At 69.9% G+C, this 23257-nt stretch overlaps 1 protein-coding gene across 3 annotated transcripts; it reads left to right on the top strand.

The window, feature by feature from the left end:
• The first annotated feature begins 387 nt into the window (after positions 1-387).
• On the top strand, positions 388-22615 carry TLE2 (TLE family member 2, transcriptional corepressor). Of its 3 annotated transcripts, none has more exons than XM_062184925.1 (20): positions 388-471; positions 5600-5697; positions 5912-5975; positions 7040-7084; positions 9469-9531; positions 10570-10644; positions 10777-10954; positions 11109-11128; positions 12032-12130; positions 12996-13040; positions 13379-13528; positions 15203-15341; positions 16150-16292; positions 16503-16579; positions 16997-17246; positions 17469-17716; positions 17795-17942; positions 18956-19106; positions 20377-20453; positions 22458-22615. In XM_062184925.1, the coding sequence occupies exons 3-20, from the start codon at positions 5955-5957 to the stop codon at positions 22563-22565; spliced, it is 2037 nt and encodes a 678-aa protein (XP_062040909.1). In that variant the 5' UTR covers positions 388-471; positions 5600-5697; positions 5912-5954; the 3' UTR covers positions 22566-22615. The 3 variants fall into 3 exon arrangements, with proteins under 3 accessions (XP_062040909.1, XP_062040907.1, XP_062040906.1); XM_062184923.1 differs by lacking the exon at positions 388-471 and adding an exon at positions 5439-5516 and having other exon boundaries at positions 10780-10954; XM_062184922.1 differs by lacking the exon at positions 388-471 and adding an exon at positions 5439-5516.
• Positions 22616-23257: the final 642 nt, after the last annotated feature.

The raw sequence follows: 23257 nt of genomic DNA, 5'->3' as shown, positions 1-23257 counted from the left end.
ACTCAGCTGTGTCCAGTTTACTCCGGTCCATTGGTCCCCCCCCACCACCACCGCCACCAATGCCCACAGCGGCCAGGGCTGGGCCAGGAGCTCCACCCGGGGCTCCAGCGCTTGGCGCTCGGCTGTGCCTCCCTGGGGCGCGGGAGCCGGAAGCAGGCCCCGCGCTGGGGGAGCAGGTGCGGTCACCTGGCGGCGTGCTGGGCAGACAGGCCGGCCGGGCAAGGCCACCGCAGGACACCAGGGGCTGGCCGCGGCGAGGGCGGGCGCACGGGCCAGCGGCCAGGAGCGGCCGGTGCGCGGGGAGGTGCTGGGGCCGGCCCGGGCCGGAAGGGACGCAGCGCGCCCTGGGGGAGACCCAGGCCCTGTGGCTGTGGCTCGGGGCTCCAGGGTCCGCCCTGGCGCCCCCTCCCCCGCAGAGGGGCAGCCTCCCCGCACACGGGTCTCATCCCAGGGGTGCCACCCGCCCACCAGGTAAACTGAGGCCGGCGAGCGGCCCCCGCGCGGGAGCAGCCGTGTGCATGCACGCACGTCCCGGGGCGGGGGAGGGGGGCGCGCGGCCGGGGTCGCCCGCCTGCCCGGGGCCGGCGGGAGGGGCCGGGCCTGGCTGGTGGCCCCGCGGCGCGGCCGGAGGTTGGCGGAGTCGGAAGCCGGCGGCTTGGCCTCCCCGAGGGAGCCGCTTTCCCGGCCCGGGTCGGATCAATGGGCTGTAATTACACCGCGCCGGGCCGGGAGCCGGCGGGCGGGGAGCGCGGGCCGGAGTGGGACCCACGTTACTTTGAGTGACAGCCGGGCGGGCGCCGCGCAGGCGCTGCTGGGGCTCGTAGTCCCCGCCGCCCCTGCGGGCCGCGCTCGGGGGAGCGGAGGTCGGGGGAGCTCAGCTCCCCACGCCCCCCCCCCCCGGGCCCACGGAGGCCCCGCGCGACGAAGCCGACCCCCGGCCGGGCGTCTCCGCTCCTCCCCGGGAGCTCAGCGTTGCCGCGCGCCTCAGTTTACCTATCTGTGCAATAGGGCGAAGGGCAAGGCGGGGGCACGCGCCGCCCCTGCCGCCCCTCCCCTGCCTGCACACACTGCGCCCCCCGCCCCCCGGAGCCGGACCCCCTCCCGCAGGGCCGGGCGAGGGTCTCGGCTTCTCACGGGGAGGGGGAGCCGCGCTCGCCCGTGCCCCGCAGGGAGAGCCTAGCCGCCTTCCCATTGGCCCGGCCGATTCCAGGGCCTCCTGCCATTGGCTGCCCGCTCCCTGCTCCCCATTGGCCGGGGCGCCCGGTGACGTCACGGACCCATGTGGGAGCGCGGCGCGCCGATTGGCTGGCGCGCCCAGCCAACCACCGCGGAGAAAGGAATTTCCACAGTAGCGGGGCGGCGGGGCTGATTTAAGGTGGTCTGGGCGATCCGCGGTCCCGCGGCTGCCGCTCAGCTTTTCCTTTTTTTTTTTCTTTTTTCCCCAAACCCACATCCACATCATAAAAACCCGGCCAGGAGCCGGGCGCTGAGCCTTTGCGGGCAGTGGGAGGGGAGAGGGCGGAAGCCACGGCCCCTCCCTTGGTCTGCTTGTTGCATTGGGGAAACTGAGGCTGCGAGGGACCCCCCCCCCGCATGGCAGAGGCCCGGGGCCGCCCGTGGCCTTCAGGGGGTCAGCAGTTGCCAGGGACCCCCCATCTCACTGGCTGCTCTCAGCTGGGCCTCCCCAAAGCCCACCCCAGGCGAGCCCTCCCTCCCGGCAGGCTGGGCAGGCTGTTCGTGGGTGGTGGGTGCTGGGTGGTCTCGCGGCTCCTCTGCCTGCCCACAGACCTGTGTTTACCGATCCCGGGAGTGCCTGGCTGAGCCGGTCCGGACTGGTGGGCTGCCAGGCCAAGCCCCCCACCTTCTGCCCTGGCGTTGGCCTCTGTGGCCAAGGGAGTGGATGTGTCCAGCTCTGTTCCCCTCACCCCCGGGGACCCCTCCTAGGCCAGGCCTGGGGCAGCATCTTCCAGCCTGGAGAGATGCCCACAGGATGAACACGGAAGTCACGTGTGCACACGTGTGTGTGTGTGTGTAACGGGGGAGCTACACCAGGCCTGGCTTCGGAGCCCCCATGCTCTTCCTTGGCGGGGGCGGGGGTAGTGGGGTGAAGCCAGCTGGTGGCCAAATGCTGCCCGGGTGCTGGGAGGCTGGGAGTTCGTCCCCAGGGCGGCAGGGAGCCCAGAGGGGCTGTGAGGGTGGGAGGGGCCGCTAGGAGGGAGGAGGAGACCCGGGGTCCAAGCCCCAGAGAGGAAGGGGTGGGGCGGGGCGCAGGTGGTAGCTGGCTGGAGGCTGGCAGAGCAGGGGGCACCCTAGGCACCTGCTCAGTGGGGGCCCCCCCGGGGCTGGTGGAGGCCGAGCCCTCGCCCTCTAGCTGGTGGGGGAATGCGGGGTGAGGAGTGTCAGGGCCACAGGTGTGGGCCTGGGGGCCCTGGGTTTGGGGAGGTCGTGGGTTTTGGCAAGAGAAGGGGGAGGGAGCTGTGGAGTGGGGGGGGGCAGCCATGGGAGGGCAGCCGGGGACCGGAGCAGTTGGGAATCAGGACCGGCCGGGCCCCTTCCACCTGGAGCCCGAAATCTTGGCACCACCGGGCTGCCTGGAGCTTCCCGCGCTCAGGACCCTGGGGCAGGTGTTGGGATGCACGGGCGCTCCCGGCTCCCGGCTCCTGGCGCTGGCTTAGCCCAGCCCTGGCTGCTGCGGGCTTCTGGGGGTGAACCGGCCGGTGGGGGACCTGGCTGCTGACTCCTGGGTCTGGCTGGATTCGCGGTCTCTCCTCCGCACCCTGTTGCCTGTTCACTTACTGAGCACCTGCTGTATACCAGGCCCTGCGCAGCCTAGTGAGGCACACAAACCACCTGCCGAGAGGCAGACGCAGGAGCCCGGAAAAAGGCAAAAAAAAACCCAAACCAGCACCCCGGACAGACAGACGGATGGACAGCTCAGGGGAGGGGCTTCGAGAGCCTCAGGCTGGGCCGGCCTGCACGGCCGCTCTGAGGAGCCAGAAAGCTCCAGGTCGAGGGAGCTGTGAGTGCAAAGGCCCTGGGGCTGGCGTGGGAGGGGAGTGGGGGGTGGAGGGGAGAGGAGGGGCTGTGCCGAGCCTGTGGGAGGAGGCTGGACGCTGGGGCGCTGCTGCTGCCTTTTTTTAAAAAATAGATTTATTTGTTTATTTGAAAAAGTTACACAGAGGAGGAGAGGCAGAGAGAGAGAGAGAGAGAGGGAGGGAGAGAGACCTCCTATCCGCAGGTTCACTCACCCAGATGGCTACAACAGCCGGAGCTGGGCCGATCCAAAGCCAGGAGCCAGGAGCTCCATCCGGGTCTCCCACGTGGGTGCAGGGGCCCAAGGACTTGGGCCATGCTGGCGCCGTGGCTCAATAGGCTAATCCTCTGCCTAGCGGTGCTGGCACACCGGGTTCTAGTCCTGGTCGGGGCGCCGGATTCTGTCCCGGTTGCCCCTCTTCCAGGCCAGCTCTCTGCTGTGGCCCGGGAGTGCAGTGGAGGATGGCCCAAGTGCTTGGGCCCTGCACCCCATGGGAGACCAGGAGAAGCACCTGGCTCCTGCCATCGGATCAGCGTGGTGCGCCAGCCACAGCGGCCATTGGAGGGTGAACCAACGGCAAAGGAAGACCTTTCTCTCTGTCTCTCTCTCACTGTCCACTCTGCCTGTAAAAAAAAAAAAAAAAAAAAAAAAAGGACTTGGACCATCGTCCACTGCTCTCCCAGGTCACAGCAGAGAGCTGGATGGGAAGAGGAGCAGCCGGGACTCGAACCGGCGCCCACGTGGGATGCCGGCCCTGCAGGCGGTTGCTCTACCCGCTGTGCCCCAGCGCCGGCCCCTGGGCTTATTGTGTACTCACTGCTGCCTCCCAGGGTGCGTGTGAGCGGGCACGGAGGGCAGGGCTGGGGCTGTGGGCGTCCCCGGGGGCAGCAGGGGGCCCAGGTGCACACGCCGGCACGGAGCCTCTGCCCCCACTCCCGCGGCCTCCCCACCTCTCCCTGCCCGTGTCAGCCCCCTCCCAGCCACCCCCCACCTCCCGAGCTCTCCCTTTGCCCACACGATTGTGTAGCGGCCACACGGCCACTAGCGCTCCTGGTGGCTCCTCTTCCGATCCAGCTCTCTACTGTGGCCTGGGAAAGCAGTGGACGATGGCCCGGGTGCCTGGGCCCCTGCGCCCACGTGGGAGATCCTGGGGGAGACTCCTGGCTCCTGGCCTTGGATCAGCGCAGCCCCAGCTGTTGCGGCCATCTGGGGAGTGACCCAGTGGATGGAAGACCTCTCTCCCTCTCTCTCTCTCTCTCTCTCTCTCTCTCTCTCTCCCTCTTTCTCTGCCTCTCTCTGCCTGTAACTACCTCTCAAACAAATAAATAAAATAAAATAAAGTCTTAAAAAGAAAAATAAAAGTTCTGTAAAGGAGACCTACAGAGTCCCAGACGCTCCCTCTGCCGGTTCACTCCCCAGATGGCCACAGTGGCCTGGGCCAGGAGCCTGGGACTCCCCGAGGTGTTCCTCGCAGGTGCAGGGGCCCCGGCACTGGGCCGTCCTCTGTGCCCTCCCAGGCCACAGCAGGCACTGGGTCAGAAGCAGAGGCACGGAGGAGGCCGGGGCCAGGCAGCGACTGAGGGCAGAGCACCGGGCCGGCCCCGGAGAAAGAGGCCGCCTGCAGGTGGGGGCTTCCGCCCCGGCTCCCTCACCGGCCCAGTACACGGCCCAGGACAGCGCTGTGGGCTGTGCCCCAGTTCCTGGAGCTGCACGTGGGCTCCCTGCGTGTTTGTTGATTGACTACACACAGCGGGCGAGGAAGGGGAGCAGTGAGGCCGCGGGGGCCAGCACCTGGCTCTGTCCCCAGCCCCACGCGCGGGCGCCCCTGGCCTGGCAGGTGTCCCCTCCCCCCACCAAGACCCTGACACCGGAGGCCAGGGCCGCCCGCCCCGGACGCCCCCTCCCCTCGCGGCTGCTCCCGCTCCGGGCCTGGGCGTCTGTTTTCTCGGCTCTTCGGCGCCCGGCCTTGGCAGCGGGTGGGCGGGTAGGTGGGTGGGTGCGGGGCGCCGGCGTCCCCACCGCGCAGGGAGCGGAGAGGGGTCCCGGGGTTGCGGGTGCGAGGGCAAAGTTGTTGCGTGGCTTGCGGGGGCGGGGGCGCCGCGCCGCGCGGGCGGGGCGGGGGCGGCGGCGCCACCTTAAGCGGCTCTGCCCGCGGCTCCCGGCCGAGCCCCGCCGGAGGGAGGCGGCTCCGCGCGGGGCCCGCGCCGCCCGCGCCGCCACCGCCGCCGAAACCCGGCTGCGCCCGCGCCCCGACCTTCCGCGCCCCGCGCCGCCGCTCGTCCCCGCCGCCCGGGCCGCTCGCGGGGGCGCCCGCCAGGGACTCCGGGGCGCTGCCCCGCGCGCTCTGTCGCCCTCCCGCTTTTTCCCGGGACCCCCCCCCCCCCGCCACCCGCCGCGGTCGCCCCGCGCTCCCTCCCCATATTGTCCGGCGCGGGGGGGCGCGTCTCAGAGCTGCAGGATGTACCCCCAGGGCAGGCACCCGGTGAGTGGGGGGCCTCGGGCGGTGGCGGGGAGCCCCCGGCGCCCGGGACCCTGACGTCCCCCCTGCCCTGACCCCTCCCCCAGACCCCGCTCCAGTCGGGCCAGCCGTTCAAGTTCTCCATCCTGGAGATCTGCGACCGCATCAAAGAGGAATTCCAGTTCCTGCAGGCGCAGTACCACAGGTGCGGGGGAGGGGCGGGGAGGGGGCGCGGGGTGCACCTGGAGGGGCGGGGCCGGGCTGGGGAGGCAGGTGAGGTGGGGTCGGTGGAGGGGGGCGTCGGGGCTGGGGGCTCTGAGGTCAGGGAGGGGTGGCGAGGAGGAGGGGAGACCCAGGCCACACTTTGGAAACTGGCCCCCCTGGGGTGCTGGGGGACCCCGCACCCCGTGTCCTCGCAGCCTCAAGCTGGAGTGTGAGAAGCTGGCCAGCGAGAAGACGGAGATGCAGCGGCATTATGTCATGGTGAGGGTCCCCCCCCCGGCCTCCTGGTCATGGTGAGGGTCCCCCCCCCCCGGCCTCCTGGTCATGGTGAGGGTCCCCCCCCCGGCCTCCTGGTCATGGTGAGGGTCCCCCCCCGCCTCCTCGTCATGGTGAGGGTCCCCCCCGGCCTCCTCGTCATGGTGAGGGTCCCCCCCACCTCCTCGTCATGGTGAGGGTCCCCCCCCAGCCTCCTTGTCATGGTGAGGGTCCCCCCCGGCCTCCTCGTCATGGTGAGGGTCCCCCCCGGCCTCCTCGTCATGGTGAGGGTCCCCCCCCCCGGCCTCCTCGTCATGGTGAGGGTCCCCCCCACCTCCTCATCATGGTGAGGGTTCCCCCCCCAGCCTCCTCGTCATGGTGAGGGTCCCCCCCCCAGCCTCCTCGTCATGGTGAGGGTCCCCCCCGGCCTCCTCGTCATGGTGAGGGTCCCCCCCCGGCCTCCTCGTCATGGTGAGGGTCCCCCCCACCTCCTCGTCATGGTGAGGGTTCCCCCCCCCCAGCCTCCTCGTCATGGTGAGGGTCCCCCCCGGCCTCCTCGTCATGGTGAGGGTCCCCCCCCCGGCCTCCTCGTCATGGTGAGGGTCCCCCCCGGCCTCCTCGTCATGGTGAGGGTCCCCCCCCCAGCCTCCTCGTCATGGTGAGGGTCCCCCCCACCTCCTCGTCATGGTGAGGGTCCCCTCCCGGCCTCCTCGTCATGGTGAGGGTCCCCCCCCCGGCCTCCTCGTCATGGTGAGGGTCCCCCCCCCTGGCCTCCTCGTCATGGTGAGGGCCCCCCCCCCGGCCTCCTCGTCATGGTGAGGGTCCCCCCGGCCTCCTCGTCATGGTGAGGGTCCCCCCCTGGCTCTCGGCCTCCTCTCGCCCCCACCTGTGCCCTGGGCTGGCTCTGAGGGTCACTCCAGGGAGACCAGGGGGCACTGACCCCAGGCTGTCCCCTCCCCCACTCAGGGGAGTCTCTGCTGGGGGCCCCTGTGTCCTGCTGTGCCCCTCTCCCCGCCTCGGGGCTCCTGTAGACCCGGGTCCCTGAGCTGGTCTCTCCCCCCCCCACCCAGTACTATGAGATGTCCTACGGCCTCAACATCGAGATGCACAAACAGGTGAGTGGGGGGCGCTGGGAGCCAGGGGGCCGTGCCAGCCCCTCGGCTTCTGAGCTGGGCGGGCGGAGGGCAGGTCCCGGCGTCCCCGTGGACGAGGACAGCTGGGCCCGGGGGCCGCGTGGACAGTCTCGCGCCTGCTGGGTCTGAGATGGGCCCTGAGACGCTGGTCGGTTCCGAGGTTCTGAGGTTGAGCCCGGAGGCACGGGCCCGGACTTCCGAGGTGGCTCTGCGGGCCGTGCGCTCCGTGTCGCGGTTCAGGCTGACCAGGTATTTCCACGGCAGACCTCAGGGTTCTGAGATAGCCCTCCCGGTTCTGGGATTGACCCAGGGCTCTAAACTTCTGGGTGAGCCGGGTGCTGAGCTGACTCTTCCCGAGCTGACGGATTTGGTGTCGGGATTCTGAGATAGCCCGCGAGGTTCTGAGATTGACCCTCACGCTGGGAGGTGCCAAGGGTTTTTGTTTGTTTGTTTGTAAGATTGACTCATGGCCAGAGCCGGGCTCACTAGGCTAATCCTCCGTCTGCGGCGCCGGCACCCCGGGTTCTAGTCCCGGTCGGGGCACCAATCCTGTCCCGGTTGCCCCTCTTCCAGGCCAGCTCTCTGCTGTGGCCCGGGAGTGCAGTGGAGGATGGCCCAAGTCCTTGGGCCCTGCACCCCATGGGAGACCAGGAGAAGCACCTGGCTCCTGGCTTTGGATCGGCGCAGCGCTGGCTGTGGCAGCCATTTGGGGGGTGAACCAACGGAAGGAAGACCTTTCTCTCTGTCTCTCTTACTAACTCTGCCTGTCAAAAAATATATATATATATATATTGACTTATTTATTTGAAAGGCAGGGTTGTGGGGGGGAGGTTTTCCATCCACTGGTCCACTCCCCAAATGGCTGGATCGGCCGGAGCTGTGCTGATCCGAAGCCAGGGGCCAGGAGCTCCATCCGGGTCTCCCATGCAGGTGCAGGGTACCAAGCGCTTGGGCCGTCTTCCCCTGCTCTCCCAGGCCACAGCAGGGAGCGGGATCAGAAGTGGAGCAGCCGGGACTTGAACTGGTGCCCCTGTGGGATGTGGCCCTGCAGGTGGTGGCTTTACCTGCTGCGCCACACGCCGGCCCCTGTTTCTCCCTTAGCTTACGTGTGACACAGGGCTCTGAGGTCCACCTAGGATGCCTGCAGTGGCCCGGGATGAGTCCCGAACCCTGGAGCTGACCCGTGGCTTCCAAGGGGCCGAGAGGGATCCACAATGCCAGGGCTGACAGCAGATTCTGCCCGGCCGAGCGGCGGAGGACAAGGAGGGCTGGGCTGAGACACCGGGGCTGGGGCCACCCTGGCCTGCTCTCTGTTGGGTTTGTGTGGGCTGTGGAGGGCTCCTGTGGGGGAGACCCCGTGCTGGGGGTGGGGCCCGGGCCCTGGGCGCCTGGTCGCACACAGCCACCTGTGACACAGACAAGCAGGACACAGGCAGCCCCTTCCTGCCCTGCGGCTGCTTTCCCAGTGGGGCAGCCCCAGGAGGAGGCCCCCGAGGGGCTGGGGTCAGGTGGAGGAGGCCCCCATAGGCTGGGGTCAGGTGGAGGGGGCTCCCGGAGGGGCTGGGGTCAGGTGGAGGAGGCCCCCATAGGCTGGGGTCAGGTGGAGGAGGCCCCCAGAGGCTGGGGTCAGGTGGAGGAGGCCCCCAAGGGGCTGGGGTCAGGTGGAGGAGGAGAGGGGCTGGGGTCAGGTGGAGGAGGCCCCCGGAGGGGTGGGGTCAGATGGAGGAGGCCCCCCGAGGGGTGGGGTCAGGTGGAGGAGGCCCCCCGAGGGGCTGGGGTCAGGTGGAGGAGGAGAGGGGCTGGGGTCAGGTGGAGGAGGCCCACAGAGGGGCTGGGGTCAGGTGGAGGAGGAGAGGGGCTGTGGTCAGGTGGAGGAGGCCCCCGAGGGGCTGGGGTCAGGTGGAGGAGGCCCACAGAGGGGCTGGGGTCAGGTGGAAGAGGCCCCCCGAGGGGTGGGGTCAGATGGAGGAGGCCCCCCGAGGGGTGGGATCAGGTGGAGGAGGCCCCCCCCCAGAGGGGCTGGGACTCAGATGGAGGAGGCCCATGGAGGGGTGGGGTCAGGTGGAGGAGGCCCACGGAGGGGTGGGGACAGATGGAGGAGGCCCACAGAGCGGCTGGGGTCAGGTGGAGGAGGCCCACGGAGGGGTGGGGTCAGATGGAGGAGGCCCCCCGGAGGGGTGGGGTCAGGTGGAGGAGGCCCCCCGAGGGGTGGGGTCAGGTGGAGGAGGCCCCTCCCTCTGCTGGGGCCCCGGGGTCTTCTCTGCTGGGGCTGTGCCCTCCTGAGCCAGGCAGCCTCTGGGGCCTGGGGCTGAGGGCCTGGATGGGGGCTCCACGTGCCCCCAGCCCGCCTCGTCGCCTCCCCGCAGGCCGAGATCGTGAAGCGGCTCAGTGGCATCTGCGCCCAGATCATCCCATTCCTGACCCAGGAGGTGAGTGGGGCGGGGGGGGGGGGGCAGGTGGAGGGCCGCGGCCTTTCCCCCCGGCTGGGGCTGCCCGGGCGGGCGCGCATCCTGGCTGTGTGGCCCCCGGCCAGAGGTGGGCGTTTCTGCTGCTTTACCCAGAGCCGGGCTCCAGCCGGACCCTGGAGGAGCCCCTGGCGCCCTCAGAGCCAGAGACCGGGGGGGGGGGGGGGGGGGGGGGCGGTTCCGGGCTGGGTTCCGGAAGCGAGGGCACAGTTTGGCCTGTGCACCGCACCCCCCAGGCTGAGGTTTGTGCGGGCTCCCAGCGGGGGACCCACAAGCAGTGCAGGTGCAGTGGCTGTGGGAGGGAGGAGGAAGGACCAGCAGGCTGCACACTGCCAGACCCGGAGCCCAATCTGGCCTGCCCCTTGCTTTTGGCTGATCAAGTTTTATCGGCACACGGCCGTGCCCACCAAGCGCACGCTGTCGCCGAGCCCTGGCCGAGTCCAGTCGTCGCATCTGGGCCCTGTCCTGGACACATGGCGGCAGGTGCATCCCCCCGGGGGGCGTCCCCCCCGCTGGGTGCCCAGGCAGCAGGGATGAACACAGAGGAACGCCGGCTGCACGGCTGAGCCCCCCAGGGCCACGCAGCCTGGCGTGGAGGCCCGGAGAGCCCAGGCGGGGCTGTAGCCTGGCGATGGCGGTGGGGAGAAATCGCACAGTGCGAGAAGAGGCCACGGCGGCGGGGCTGGGCTATGGAGTCGCCTCCTGGCCAGGCCACTCATTCATGGCTGCTGGCTTGCAGCAATCCCCCCCCCCAGGCTGTGGCTGTGGCTGCGGCGGCCTTGGTGCCCCGCCAGGCCCACCCGGCCCTCGCAGCGCCCGATTCCCAGTTGTTAGCTCCGGCCGCGCTTAGCTGGTTTTTTTTCTCCTTTCTCTCCGTTTCATAAGCATAAAAAGAGAGAGGAGGGCACCCAGCAAGCTTGGGGCATGGATGAGGGTGGGCGGGCGCAGCCGGAGCCCTGGAAGCCGGCTCCAGCGCATCTCCCCCCCCCCCCCCCCCCCCAGCACCAGCAGCAGGTGCTCCAGGCCGTGGAGCGCGCCAAGCAGGTGACCGTGGGGGAGCTGAACAGCCTCATCGGGGTGAGCCTTGCTGGCCTCTGCCCCCCGGGCGCGGCGTGGGGCGGTGGGCGGCTGGCCCGGGCTCTGTGGGGGCAGGGGAGGGGGAGCCGGTGCCGGGCGCCGCCCCCGCCCACCGCCCCTCCACTCCCACAGCAGCAGCTCCAGCCGCTGCCTCACCACGCGCCCCCTGTGCCCCTCACGCCACGCCCCGCCGGGCTGGTGGGCGGCAGTGCCACGGGGCTGCTGGCCCTGTCGGGAGCCCTGGCCGCGCAGGCCCAGTTGGCGGCTGCTAAGGAGGACCGCGTGGGCGTGGAGGCCGAGGCGTCCAGAGGTGAGGGGCGGCGGGGAGTGTGGGGGGGCTGGCGAGGTGGGTGCTGGGACAGGTCACCTGCTGCGTGCAGGGGTGAGGAGGGGGCGGCCAGGAGCTATGACGCCCCCCTTCCCCCCTCCTCTCTCTCTCTCTCTGCCTCCCCGGGACCTGGCAGCGGAGAGAGGCCCCAGCAGGGTAAGTGGAGGCACACCTGCCCCCCGGAGCCCAGAGCGACCCCGGTTCTGTGCCCAGCGGGGTCTGTGCGGGAAAGGAGCCCAGAGCGACCCCGGTTCTGTGCCCAGCCGCTTCCCCGCGAGTTCATACTTCTCCCGTTGGCCTCGGCCACGCACACGGCCACGGCGGGGCAAAAACCTAGCGTGAGCCGTGGGCCATGGGGGTGACTGCTTTTTAAAATATCTGTTTCTTTGAAGGGCGGAGTGACGGGAATCAGAGAGAGAGACAGAGGGAGCTCCCATCGCGGGGTCACTGCCCAAATGGCCCCACCAGCCAGGGTGGCCGGGAGCTCCCTCTGGGTCCCCCGCGGGGGTGGCAGGGGCCTCCCAGGGTGCGCACCAGCGGGGAGCTGGAGCCAGAGGCAGGAATCGAACCCGGGTCTCCCGTGTAGGGCAGTGTCGCCTTAGCTCCTGGGCCGCGCCCGTCCCAGACTCCCGATCTCTCAGTTCCAACTTCCGCTGCTGTGGCCCAGGGCTGCCTGCTGGTCCGTGGCCGCCTGCTGGTCTGTGCCATGCAGCCCTGCACCCCCCAGACAGCGCCTGCTCTCCCAGGCCGGGGCCGCAAGCAGGCAACATGCTTGGGCCGGCCCTGACCTTGGTCCTGACCCCGGCCCCAGCCTGCCCAGGGGCTGTCTCCTCCCTCAAGGCTGCACGGTGCGCGCCTGGTGGGCTGGCCGTGGTCTCAGTCTCCACGGTGAGCCGGCTGTGAGGTCTAACACCTGAGCCCACCCTTGGCAGCGCCCATGGTCTGGACGGATGTGTGAGGGGCAGCAGGGGGGCCCCGGCCTCCACTGGACCAGACGCAGCCCGGGGCTGGGGGGTCCCGGGGGTCGCTGAGCCCCCGTTGGCTCCTGTCTCCCTGCAGAGTGCGTCCCCCTCGTCCCCCGAGAGTCTGGTGGAGGAAGAGCGGCCCGGGGGCCCCGGGAAGCAGCCAGTGGAGGACAAGGAGGTGCCCGGACCTTATGTGAGTGGGGGGCACGCGTGACACAGACGGCCCCCAGCCTGGCCCCTCGGAGTCTTCCGGAACCCAGCTCTGCTGAGGGCCCCCTCCCTCCAGAGCCTCCCGGGGCTCCCCAGTGCCCCCAGATGAGGCCCCCCATGCCAGGCTTAACTCTTGAGTTGCTGGACTTCTCCCCCGAGCCGCCCTCAGGGCCACACAGCAGGACTGGGGCCGCGCTGGGGCAGGTGCAGCCTGGCTGGGTGTTGTCCAGCCTCATGGCTCCTCAGAGACACCGGACCTGTCGGCTCCCCGCGTTCGCTCAAGGAGAGAGCCGGGTGCACGCGGCGTCCAGGCCGCCATTGGGCCCAAGCCGAGGAGTTCCCCGGGGCAGCCGAACACGTCGAGGCCCCCTCTCCTGCCCTGCTCGTTGGGGAGCCCTGGGCAGTGTGGGTGAACGCAGTTGGAGCTGGGGCTCCCTCCGCGGGCTGTGCGGGAGCCGTAGAAACGGAGCCCAGGCAGGGGTGGGTCGGTCCCTGGGGACAGCGTGGAGGGCTACCTGGAGGAGGCGAGGCTGGCAGCCCGGAGCCTGAGGAAGGGCCGGGCTGGGGTGGGTGATGGGTGAGGCAGGCGTGGCCAAGGGACTGGTTGGCCTTGTGGGGTGCCAGTGACCCCGGGGGGGGCAGGACCTCTCTCCCCTACACAGGAGTGGACTGGGGCTGGGGGCCCCTCCTCCTCACGGGAGGCCCTGAGCTCCCCTGGGCTGTGCGCCTGCGCCACCCCCAGCAGGTGGGCTCCCCAGGGTGTGCAGGGCTGAGGGTGTGAGGGTACACAGCCCCCTCCCGGGAGGGGGGTGCACAGCCACAGCTCTCCCCGTCTCCCCCACCCCCAGGAGAGCGAAGAAGACAAGAGCGACTACAACCTGGTGGTGGACGAGGTGAGTGGGGGCCCGGCCGCCTCCCGCCCTGGGCGCAGAGCGAGGGGGGCTTGGGCCGTGGGGGGGACCCCACCTGCTTCCCGCGCGTGCTCGGGTGGGGACGCCGACTCTCCGTGGCGCAGGTGGAGGACCTGGGGCCGCATGGCGGTGACGGCAGGTGGCAGAGGTGGCTTTGAACCCCGGCTCGGGGAGAGGGGCGCGGGGGTCCTGGGTACCCCTCTTACAGACGGCTAAAGGGGCATCGGGGTTGCGTGAACCTCCCGAGGGGTTGCAGCTTCCGTGGGACTCGCATGGAGCACAGGCTGCCTCACCCCCCAACCTCGCCTCCTCCGACCCAGGACCAACCTTCCGAGCCCCCCAGCCCGGCCACCACCCCCTGTGGAAAGGTGCCCCTGTGCGTCCCTGCCCGCCGGGACCTCGTGGACAGTCCAGCCTCCTTGGCCTCCAGCCTCGGCTCACCGCTCCCCAGAGCCAAAGAGCTTGTCCTGGTGCGTAGCGGGAGGGCCTTGAAACCCGCTGTGTTCATCCCGGGGGGCCTAGAAACAGACACTTCGACATCAGACCTGGGGCGATGAGAAACTGGCCTGCTATCCTCACGTGATTTTTTTTTCCTATTTTTTTTTTAACCACTGAATTTCTCCTGGAAGACTCGCTTTGTTCAACCTACGCAGATGTTTTGTGGAAAGACTGATTGGTTTGAAAGGCAGAATGACAGCTCTTCCATCTGCTGGGTCACTCCCCCAGTGCCCGGGGCTGGGCCAGGCCAAACCCGGGTCTCCCACGTGGGTCCCGGGGCCCAGGGGCTTGGGCCATTGTTGCTGCCTGCCGGGAGGCTGCTGGGTCAGAAACAGAGCAGCCGGGACCGGAACCGGCGGCCGCCGTCCTAAGTGGTAGCCTAACTCCGGCGGCCCGCCTGCCTGCCCGGGGCTCGGGGAAATCAGTAAATATCAGAACGGAACAGCAACTTTGTAGCCAAGCTCGCTGAACAGATACAGAAAAGCAGTGGGCCCCTCCCCTGGGAATCCAGCCTGGCGGTGCCCAGGCGGCGCATCAGAGGGCCTGGTCCCGCCTGGTCTCCCGACTCCGGCTTCCGGCTCTGGTGCCCCCTGGGAGGCAGCCGTGATGGGTCCAGGCCCTGGGTCCTGGATGGGAGCCCCGGATGGAGCTCCAGGCTCCTGGCTTCGGTCTGGCCCAGCCCTGGCTGTTGTGGGCATTTGGGGAGGGACCCAGTCTCCCTTTTCTTTTCTTGATTTATTGTATTTGAGAGGCAGAGAGAGAGAGAGAGAGAGAGAGAGAGAGAAGTCTTCCATCCGCTGGATCACTCCCCATTGGCCACACAGCCAGGGCTGGGCTAGGCTAAACCCAGGAGCCAGGAGCTCCATCCGGGGCTCCCACGCAGGTGCAGGGGCCCAGCACTTGGGCCATCGTCCGCTGCTCTCCCAGGCCACAGCAGAGAGCTGGATGGGAAGTGGAGCAGCCGGGACCCGAACCGGTGCCCACATGGGATGCTGGCACCGCAGGCAGCGGCTTCATCCGCTCCGCCACAGCGCCGGCTGCTTCTGTACCTTTCGCGTAAATAAATAGGGGTGACTGGCGGGACTGGACTCCAGGCCTGAGGTGTCAGGACCTCGGGGACACCTGAGCCGTCCTCAGGTGTGGTGATGGCTGCATCCCGCTCCCAACAAGCGCTGGAAACTTGGCTCCGCTTGTGCCCGCCCCCCCAAATCCACGCCCCCAAGCCCTGCACTCTGCCAGGGAGACCATGTCAGTTTCTAGGCCTCCCAGGTTGTCATGGCAACCGCCAGAGGTTGGGGGCAGCCCCCCCCCCCGCCTGCTGGAGAAGCCCCCGCCTCTCCCTCCCGGTGCCCGAGCCTGTGACAGCCCTGGGCACCCCGGGGCCTCCGCCTTCCGAGTCCCGTCTGGGTCTCCATGGCCCCTGACGCTGGAGCCCCCCTGCCCGCCCACCTTCTCCTGCTCGCCTCCCCCCACCCCAGGATGCAAGCTGCCAATTGTGGGTCGCGTGCTGTGTGCGCCCCCTCGCACCTGCCGCGGCCCTCGCCTGGTGCCCCCCCCCCCCCGCACGCCTGAGGCCCCTCCGTGAGCCCCCCCGTCCAGTCGGGGCCACGGGCGCCGGGGCCACCAGCGCTGCCCTCTCTCCGCAGACCGATCTTCCCGCCGGCACACCCGCTTCCAAGTCCTCGGACTCCTCCCCGCCCCAGGACGCGTCCACCCCCGGGCCCAGCTCGGCCGGTCACCTGTGCCAGCTGGCGGCCAAGCCCACGCCTTCCACGGACAGCATCGGTGAGCCCCGTGCTTGGCCGTGCCGGCTGGAGCGGGCTCCCTCTCTGGAAAGTTCTAGAGGACAGGGTCTGGGGGGGCAGGAGCTGGTGCCCGCCCCACTTGTCCTGGGGCTGTGGGCTCCGTGTGGGCCTCGGGTCCCCCTGGTCTTGGCCTGCTGGCCAGTGGGACCGAGGCTTCCACCTGGGGCGTGGGAGTCGGGCGGCCGGGGCACTGGGCAGCCGCGGGGCCCCCCTTGGTGGGGGTGGCAGTGCTGGGCTGTCCCACCTCATAGCCGGCTCCTGGGGCCCCGTGTGAAGGAGCTTCCGGGTTTCCCAGCAGGACCCCCAGCCCCCAGCCCCATCGGCGGCGTTTTGGCCTCACCGTGAAGATGCCCCGGGACTCCCCTGTCCCACTTGCGATCGCGTCCCCGCTGACGCGCAGCCCGGGGAGCAGTGGTGGTTGGGGTCCAGCACAGACCCCCGCCCCCCCCCCCCCCGGAGACCGGGCTGGAGCTCCTGGCTGCTGGCTTTGGTGCTGGCTCAGCCCTGGCTGTGCGGGGGTGCACAGAGAGAACCCACGGATGCAGGGTCCACGTCTGTGCCTCTCTCACGGGTGGGGGCCTGGGGGGCTGGGCTGCAGGTAGGGGCGGGAGGCGCCAGGTGTCCCCGACACTGGGTCTGAGCTGAGAGGAGTCGGCTGGCGAGGACAGGGCAAGGCGTGTGGGTGCGGGGCTGTTGTGTCCCGCGGACCGCCATGGTGGGACCAGGCGTGGGAGCCCTGAGCGACAGGCCCACGCGGGCGGCTGGAGACCAGAACTCTTCTCGCCCAGCCCTGAGGAGCCCCCTGGCGCTGTCCGGCCCCTTCAGCACCTCCTTCAGCCTCAACGGGGACCTCTCAGTGCCCGGCTCCTACGTCAGCCTGCACCTGTCGCCGCAGGTCAGCAGCTCTGTGGTCTACGGCCGCTCCCCCATGGTGAGTCCGCGGGGCCCCCGGCCTGCCCGGCGCCTCTGGGAAGCAGATGGGAGGGCCTCGGCGGCCCGCAGGCTTTAGCCAGGACCTGTGATGAGCGGCATTGAAGAGTGGGAGGGGCCTGGGAGTCCGGGCCGGCCGCGGCTTGGGGGTGGGCGTGGGGCTGTGAGCAGGGGCGGGCTGCCCCGTGCTGCCTCCCTGGCCTCCCCCTAGATGGCCTTTGAGTCGCACCCCCATCTCCGAGGCTCGTCCATCTCCTCGTCCCTGCCCAGCATCCCCGGGGGAAAGCCGTGAGTACTGGGGGGGGGGGGTCTCCTCTTTGACATGATCACCGCTCCCAGGGGAGGCGCCCCCCGGGGGGGGGCGGGGAAAGAGCAGAACTCCCAGCAGGTGCCATTCTGCCCGTCACAGCCGGGATGCACCTGGCCTGGGTGGGTGGGGCCGTCGGGTCCTTGGGCCCCGCCGTGAGTGACGTCAGCACTGCGGTGCGGGGGCGGACCGGGGGGCCGCCAGCATTCGGTTCTCTGAAGCTGAGCTGGCCTCGCCCGCGGTCGGCACTGGCCAGCGGCTCTTGGCCATTCAGACACGGGTCAGGTGCCGGCCCGGGGGGCCCCGGCCACCGCCAGAGCCCCGCTCCCGTCCCAAGGCGTCGCGGGTGCGGGGCGGGAGGGCGCGGGGGCGGCCCCTGAGCCTGGGTCCCCGCCCAGGGCCTACTCCTTCCACGTGTCTGCGGACGGACAGATGCTGCCCGTGCCCTTTCCGTCTGACGCGCTGGTGGGCGCCGGCATCCCGCGGCACGCCCGGCAGGTGCACACGCTGGCCCACGGCGAGGTGGTGTGCGCCGTCACCATCAGCGGCTCCACGCAGCACGTGTACACGGGCGGCAAGGGCTGCGTGAAGGTCTGGGACGTGGGCCAGCCCGGCGCCAAGACGCCCGTGGCGCAGCTGGACTGCCTGGTGAGGGGCGGGGCTGCGGGCGAGGGGGCGGGGCCAGCGGTGGAAGCCAGCAGGGGCGGGGCTTGCAGCCGGAGGGCGGGGCTGCAACTGGTGGGTGGGGCTTGCGGTCATCCCTGGTGAAGCTGAGCAAGGGGCGGGGCTTGGGGCCTCGGGGCGTGGCCGTGGTGCCCCGAGACTCGGCCGTGGGGCCAGCCCACCCTAACCGCTGTCCCCGCGCCCAAGAACCGGGACAACTACATTCGCTCCTGCAAGCTGCTGCCGGACGGCCGGAGTCTGATCGTGGGCGGCGAGGCCAGCACCTTGTCCATCTGGGACCTGGCGGCGCCCACGCCCCGCATCAAGGCCGAGCTGACGTCCTCGGCGCCCGCGTGCTACGCCCTGGCCGTCAGCCCCGACGCCAAGGTCTGCTTCTCCTGCTGTAGCGACGGCAACATCGTGGTCTGGGACCTGCAGAACCAGACCATGGTCAGGTGGGTCGCGGGGCGGGGGGCTGCGGCGGCCCGGCTGCTGGGGCGGCGCCAACCTCGTGGCCGCCCCGCTCCGTGCAGGCAGTTCCAGGGCCACACGGACGGCGCCAGCTGCATCGACATTTCCGACTACGGCACGCGGCTCTGGACCGGTGGCCTGGACAACACGGTGCGCTGCTGGGACCTGCGGGAGGGCCGCCAGCTACAGCAGCACGACTTCAGCTCCCAGGTGCGCGGCGGGCGGGCGGGGACCCGGGGGAGGGGGCTCATACCTGCGCCAGGTGCGCATGGAATTTGGGGGCTCATACCTGCTGTGCGGAGAGAGTTGGGGACGTGGGCACAGGGGCAGGTCATGAGCTCGGCCGTCCCTCGGGGCTCCCGCATGTGCCATAACCAGGCTGGTGCGTGCCGCGCCCCCTCTGGCAGAAGGGCCTCTCCCTGTCTCCCCTTGGGGGATTCCTCCCCAGCCCCGGGCCTGGGGCGGCCGTGCACCGAGACCTGATGCCTGGGGTGCCCCCATCCCTGTACCCGGAGCCTGGAAACCTTGCCACGCCCCCTGTGCTCTGCCTCCGTGGTTATTTATCTTCTCCTCCACCTTATTTTTTGTTTATTTGAAAAAGAAGGGGGGTCTTCCATCAGCTGGTCCCCTCCCCAAAGCAAGGGCCAGGGCTGGGCCAGGTTGGAGCCAGGAGCCAGGAGCTCCATCCGGGTCTCCCGCATGGGAGCAGGGGCCCCGGCACTGGGGCTGTCACTGCTGCCTTCCCAAATGCGTTAGTAGGGAGCCGGAGCCCAAGAGGAGCAGCCGGAGCTCGGGCTGGCTTTGCCCCCCGCACCACCACCGTGGCCCCCAAACTTCTGTTTGCTAAGACAGCGGGAGGTTCGGGGTGCAACGCGGGCCCCTCACTCCCCGGGGTGTCCAGCGCGGGGCTGAGCCCCGAAGAGGAGGACACGGTACGGGGGGAGGGGCGGGCAATGGGCTCTGCCGGGCTGAGTGACCTTGAGCGCGCTGCCGGCCCGGCTTCCGCCATCTGCTGCCGGGGAGCGAGTGTCCGCGCCCAGCCTCCCCTCCCCCTCCCCGCAGATCAATGGATGCGACCCCGGGGTTCTGTGTAATTCTGATTAATATTAATGACCCGACAGGCAGTGGCCCGCTGCGCTCCAGGCCCTGGGCCAGCTGCCACTGCCCGCGGGGGGCCGGTGATTGAAGGGGTCCTGACCCCCCCCTCCTCGCTGCTTCCCTAGATCTTCTCTCTGGGCCACTGTCCCAACCAGGACTGGCTGGCCGTGGGCATGGAGAGCAGCAACGTCGAGGTCCTGCACGTGCGCAAGCCCGAGAAGTACCAGCTGCACCTGCACGAGAGCTGCGTGCTGTCGCTCAAGTTCGCGTCCTGCGGTGCGTGCCGGCGGGGGGGGGGGGGGCAGAGGGCGGGGCGTGCCAGCGGGGGGGGGAGCAGAGGGCGGGGCGGGGCGGGGCGGGGGCGGGGCGCCAGTGGGGGGAGCAGGGGGCGGGGCGGGGCGTGCCGGCGGGGGAGGAGCAGAGGGCGGGGCGGGGGCGGGGCGCCAGTGGGGGGAGCAGGGGGCAGCAGAGGGCGGGGCGGGGCGGGGCGTGGGAGAAACGACAGGGGGGGCAGGAGCGGGGCTGGGCAGGGCGCCAGTGGGGGGAGCAGGGGGCAGCAGAGGGCGGGGCGGGGAGTGGGCGAAACGACAGTGGGGGCAGGAGCGGGGCTGGGCAGGGCGCCAGTGGGGGGAGCAGGGGGCAGCAGAGGGCGGGGCGGGGGTCCCTGAGGGATGCCACCTCCCCGCCCTGAGCCCAGGTTGCCTCGGGAAACCGGGGTCATAGAGGAACCAGAGTTTGCCCAGACCCGGTGCGGGCCGGCCTTGTACTAAGAGCGCCGGCAGGCTTGGGCCACAGAACATTCGTCATAGGGATGTCGATTTTTTTTTTTTTTTTTTAAAGATTTTTGAGCCGGCGCCGCGGCTCACTAGGCTAATCCTCTGCCTTGCGGCGCCGGCACACCGGGTTCTAGTCCCGGTCGGGGCACCGATCCTGTCCCGGTTGCCCCTCTTCCAGGCCAGCTCTCTGCTGTGGCCAGGGAGTGCAGTGGAGGATGGCCCAAGTGCTTGGGCCCTGCACCCGCATGGGAGACCAGGAGAAGCACCTGGCTTCGGATCAGCGCGGTGTGCCGGCCACAGCGTGCCTACCGCGGCGGCCATTGGAGGGTGAACCAACGGCAAAGGAAGACCTTTCTCTCTCTCTCTATCCACTCTGCCTGTCAAAAAAAAAAAATTTTTTTTTTGAAAGAATTGCAGAGAGCCTACCGGCTCACTCCCCAGCCAGGGCCGGGCCGGGCGGAAGCCAGCAGCTTGGTCTGGGCCTCCCACGGGGGTGACAGGGCCCCCAACGCTCGGGCCCTTAGGGAGCTGGATCGGGAGGGGAGCAGCTCGGCCTCGAGCTGGCGCCCACACGGGAGGCCGCGCTCCACCGCAGGGCCAGGGTGGAGTTTATTTGAAAGGCAGAGTTAGAGAGAGGTCTTCCGTTTGCTGGTTCACTCCCCCAGTGCCCACAGCGGTGCGGGGATGAAGGGGAGGGCCCGCCCCGGCCCCTGCCCCGGCCCCTGCCCCGGCCCCGCCCCCACCCTGCCACGCTGCCCTGTCTCCCCCAGGACGCTGGTTCGTGAGCACCGGCAAGGACAACCTGCTGAACGCCTGGCGGACGCCCTACGGAGCCAGCATCTTCCAGGTGCGAGCAGGGGCAGCCCCACGGCCTGCAGCCAGGGCTGACCGAGGCCCAGCACCCCGCAGCCTGGCCTGTGGCCGCCTGTGCGTCCCCCCCGCGGGTGACGTCCTCAGGGCCCCCCCACGCTGCAGCAGCTGTCAGAATTCCCTGTGGGTGTCCCAGAGTTTGAGGGGCGAGCTCTCCCTCCCCCACGCCCGCCCGCCCGCCCGCCCGCCACGGCCCCCCGCTGGGGCCCAAGCTGGGAGCTCACTGCAGGGTGGCAGGGGCCCTCAAGGCTGCCTGGGGGGGGGGGCAAGGGCAGGGAGCTGGACTCCAAGCCGAGACGCGTGGGTGCTGAGCCAGCTGCCCGCCCGCCATCCCTTCCAGCACGGCCTGTGTTCTGTGCTCCCCTGGGCTGGGGGCCCTCACCGCCCACGCAGCCCTTTGCTGTCGATGTCTGTCCCTGGGAGGGGGACTTTATGATCTTCCAGAGCTCTTGTTGGGATTTTTTTTAAACAGTTTATTTGAAAGGACAAGACAGACCCCCTCCATCGTCTGGTTCACGCCCCAGGTGGCGGCAGTGGCCAGGGCTGGGCTGTCCTCGCTGCTTTCCCAGGCCACAGCAGGGAGCTGGGTCGAAGTGGAGCAGCCAGGACTCGAACCGGCGCCCACGTGGGATGCAGGTGCTGCAGGCGGTGGCTTAACCTGCTGGGCCTCAGCGCCGGCCCCTGAAACTTTTGTTTGAAAGGCACAGAGAGGCAGTGTGGGTGAGGTCGCCACCTGCAGCCCTCAGTCCATATGGGCACCAGTTCGAGGCCCGGCTGCTCCACTTCCCATCCAACTCTCTGCTATGGCCTGGGAAAGCAGTGGACGATGGCCCAGGTGCTTGGGCCCCTGCACCTGTGTGGGAGACCCGGAGGGGACTCCAGGCTCCTGGCTTCGGATCGGCACAGCTCCGGCTGTTGCAGCCATTTGGGGAGTGACCCAGCGGATAGAAGACCTTTCTCTGCCTCTTTGTTACTATCAATTTTTTTTTTAAAGCAGAGATCGGGATCAGGCAGAGAGATCTGTCCACTAGCCTGCTGCCCAGCTGGCCACGGCAGCCAGGGCTGGGCCAGGAGCTCCATCCGGGTCTCCCACGCGGGTGCAGGGGCCCAGCACTGCCGCCCTCCCCGGGGTGCACGGGGTCAGGCTCAGAAGCAGAGCAGCTGGTTGGCCCTGGGGCTCGGGGGCCCAGAGGTGGCTTCCCGGCCGGTGTGCGCCGTCCTAGCTGGGCACGGGGTGGCTCACGCGCAGCGCAGCAGGGACGGGGCCCAGGGTGCGCTTTGGGCAAAAGCTGAGCACTGGTTGCGGCCGGGCTCCGTCCAGGTCCCGGTGCCACGACCTTGGCCTAAGCTCGGGCCCGGTCATGCCCGTGTCGCCCCCACCCCCAGCGGCTCGGCAGCTCCACGTCTCGGAGAGCTGTCCCTTCTCAGGGGCGCAGGCCCTGCCCGGGGGTGTGGTCCCAGTCCCGGCCCCCACCTGAGCGCGCGGAGGGCCTAGCCAATGACCCGGCTCCCTGCGCATGCGCACCTGCTCCCTGGCGGAGGGCTAGCCAATGAACCTGCTCCCTGCGCATGCGCACCTGCTCCCTGGCGGAGGGCCTAGCCAATGCCCCTGCTCCCTGCGCATGCGCACCTGCTCCCTGCACCCACGAGGGAGATCCGGATGGAGCTCCCGGCCCAGCCCTGGCCACTGCCGCCACCTGGGGAGTGAACCAGACGATGGAAGCTCTCCCTCCGCCTTCACAGCCGGCTGAAACAGCATTTAACGCACGCGGACCCGGGGCGCCCAGGCCCCCGCCAGCCCGCAGCTGGGCAAAGCCACCCCCCTCTCCCAGGTCTCGCAGATGGGGGACAGCACCGTGGTGCGGGCCCAGGGCCCCGTCCTGTACCCAACTCCCCGCTGCCCCCTCACAGCCCGGCGCCCCCTCCCCCGCTCAGAGCGCCCGCGCCACCTGCTGACACCCCGTGTGCCCCTCCCCCGCAGTCCAAGGAGTCGTCCTCCGTCCTGAGCTGCGACATCTCCCGGAACAACAAGTACATTGTGACGGGCTCCGGCGACAAGAAGGCCACCGTCTACGAGGTGGTCTACTGACCCCTCCCCTCCCGGCCGCAGAGACCCCGGAATAAACGTATTTATCTCAACTGGCTCTGGGTGCTGGGCTCGGGGGGTGGCCGCCGCGGTGGCGAGGACCGAGTGCCTGGCTCTGGCCCGGCGGGGATCTGTCCGGGAACCGGCTGGCTGGGGGCTCAGGGGTGAGGGCTTGTTGGGGGGGGGGCAGGGAGATGGGGCTGGGGCCCCTGGGAGCTGGAGCCGGCGCGGCCGAAGCCCCTCACCTGGGTTCTGGATGGGGAATTCTGGAAGGAGGCGGCCCTACCGAGGGCAGGTGCACCCGGAGGCAGCCCACGTGTGAGGGCCAGCGGCAGCTGTCCGCCGACCAGCCCGAACCGTGGACTCTGGGGGGCGGGGAGCAGGCCAGAGGGCCCCCCCCATCGCGACAGCCACCCCGTCCCCACCCCCGGCCCAGCTGCTGTCAGATTTGAAAGGCGGGAGCGGAGGAGCCGACGGGTGCCGCTGTCCCAGCGCCGAGCACCGCCCCTCCCGGCCCGCGTGGCCCCCGGCCCGGCCCCTCCCCGTGAGGCCCAGGGGCAGCAGCCTGCTTTGCCGAGTGCTTTATTCCACGGACGGAGCCCAGAGGCCGCGAACCCCAGGCTGAGCCCGTGCGGTGACGAGACCCCTCCCACTACCTCCCCCCACCCCCGGCCCATCTCAGGAGACGTCGGACG

This window comes from Lepus europaeus, unplaced genomic scaffold (assembly GCF_033115175.1).
Source record: "Lepus europaeus isolate LE1 unplaced genomic scaffold, mLepTim1.pri SCAFFOLD_105, whole genome shotgun sequence".
In the NCBI taxonomy this organism is placed as follows: Eukaryota; Metazoa; Chordata; class Mammalia; order Lagomorpha; family Leporidae; genus Lepus; species Lepus europaeus.
This window is presented reverse-complemented; position numbering and strand designations above follow the sequence as displayed.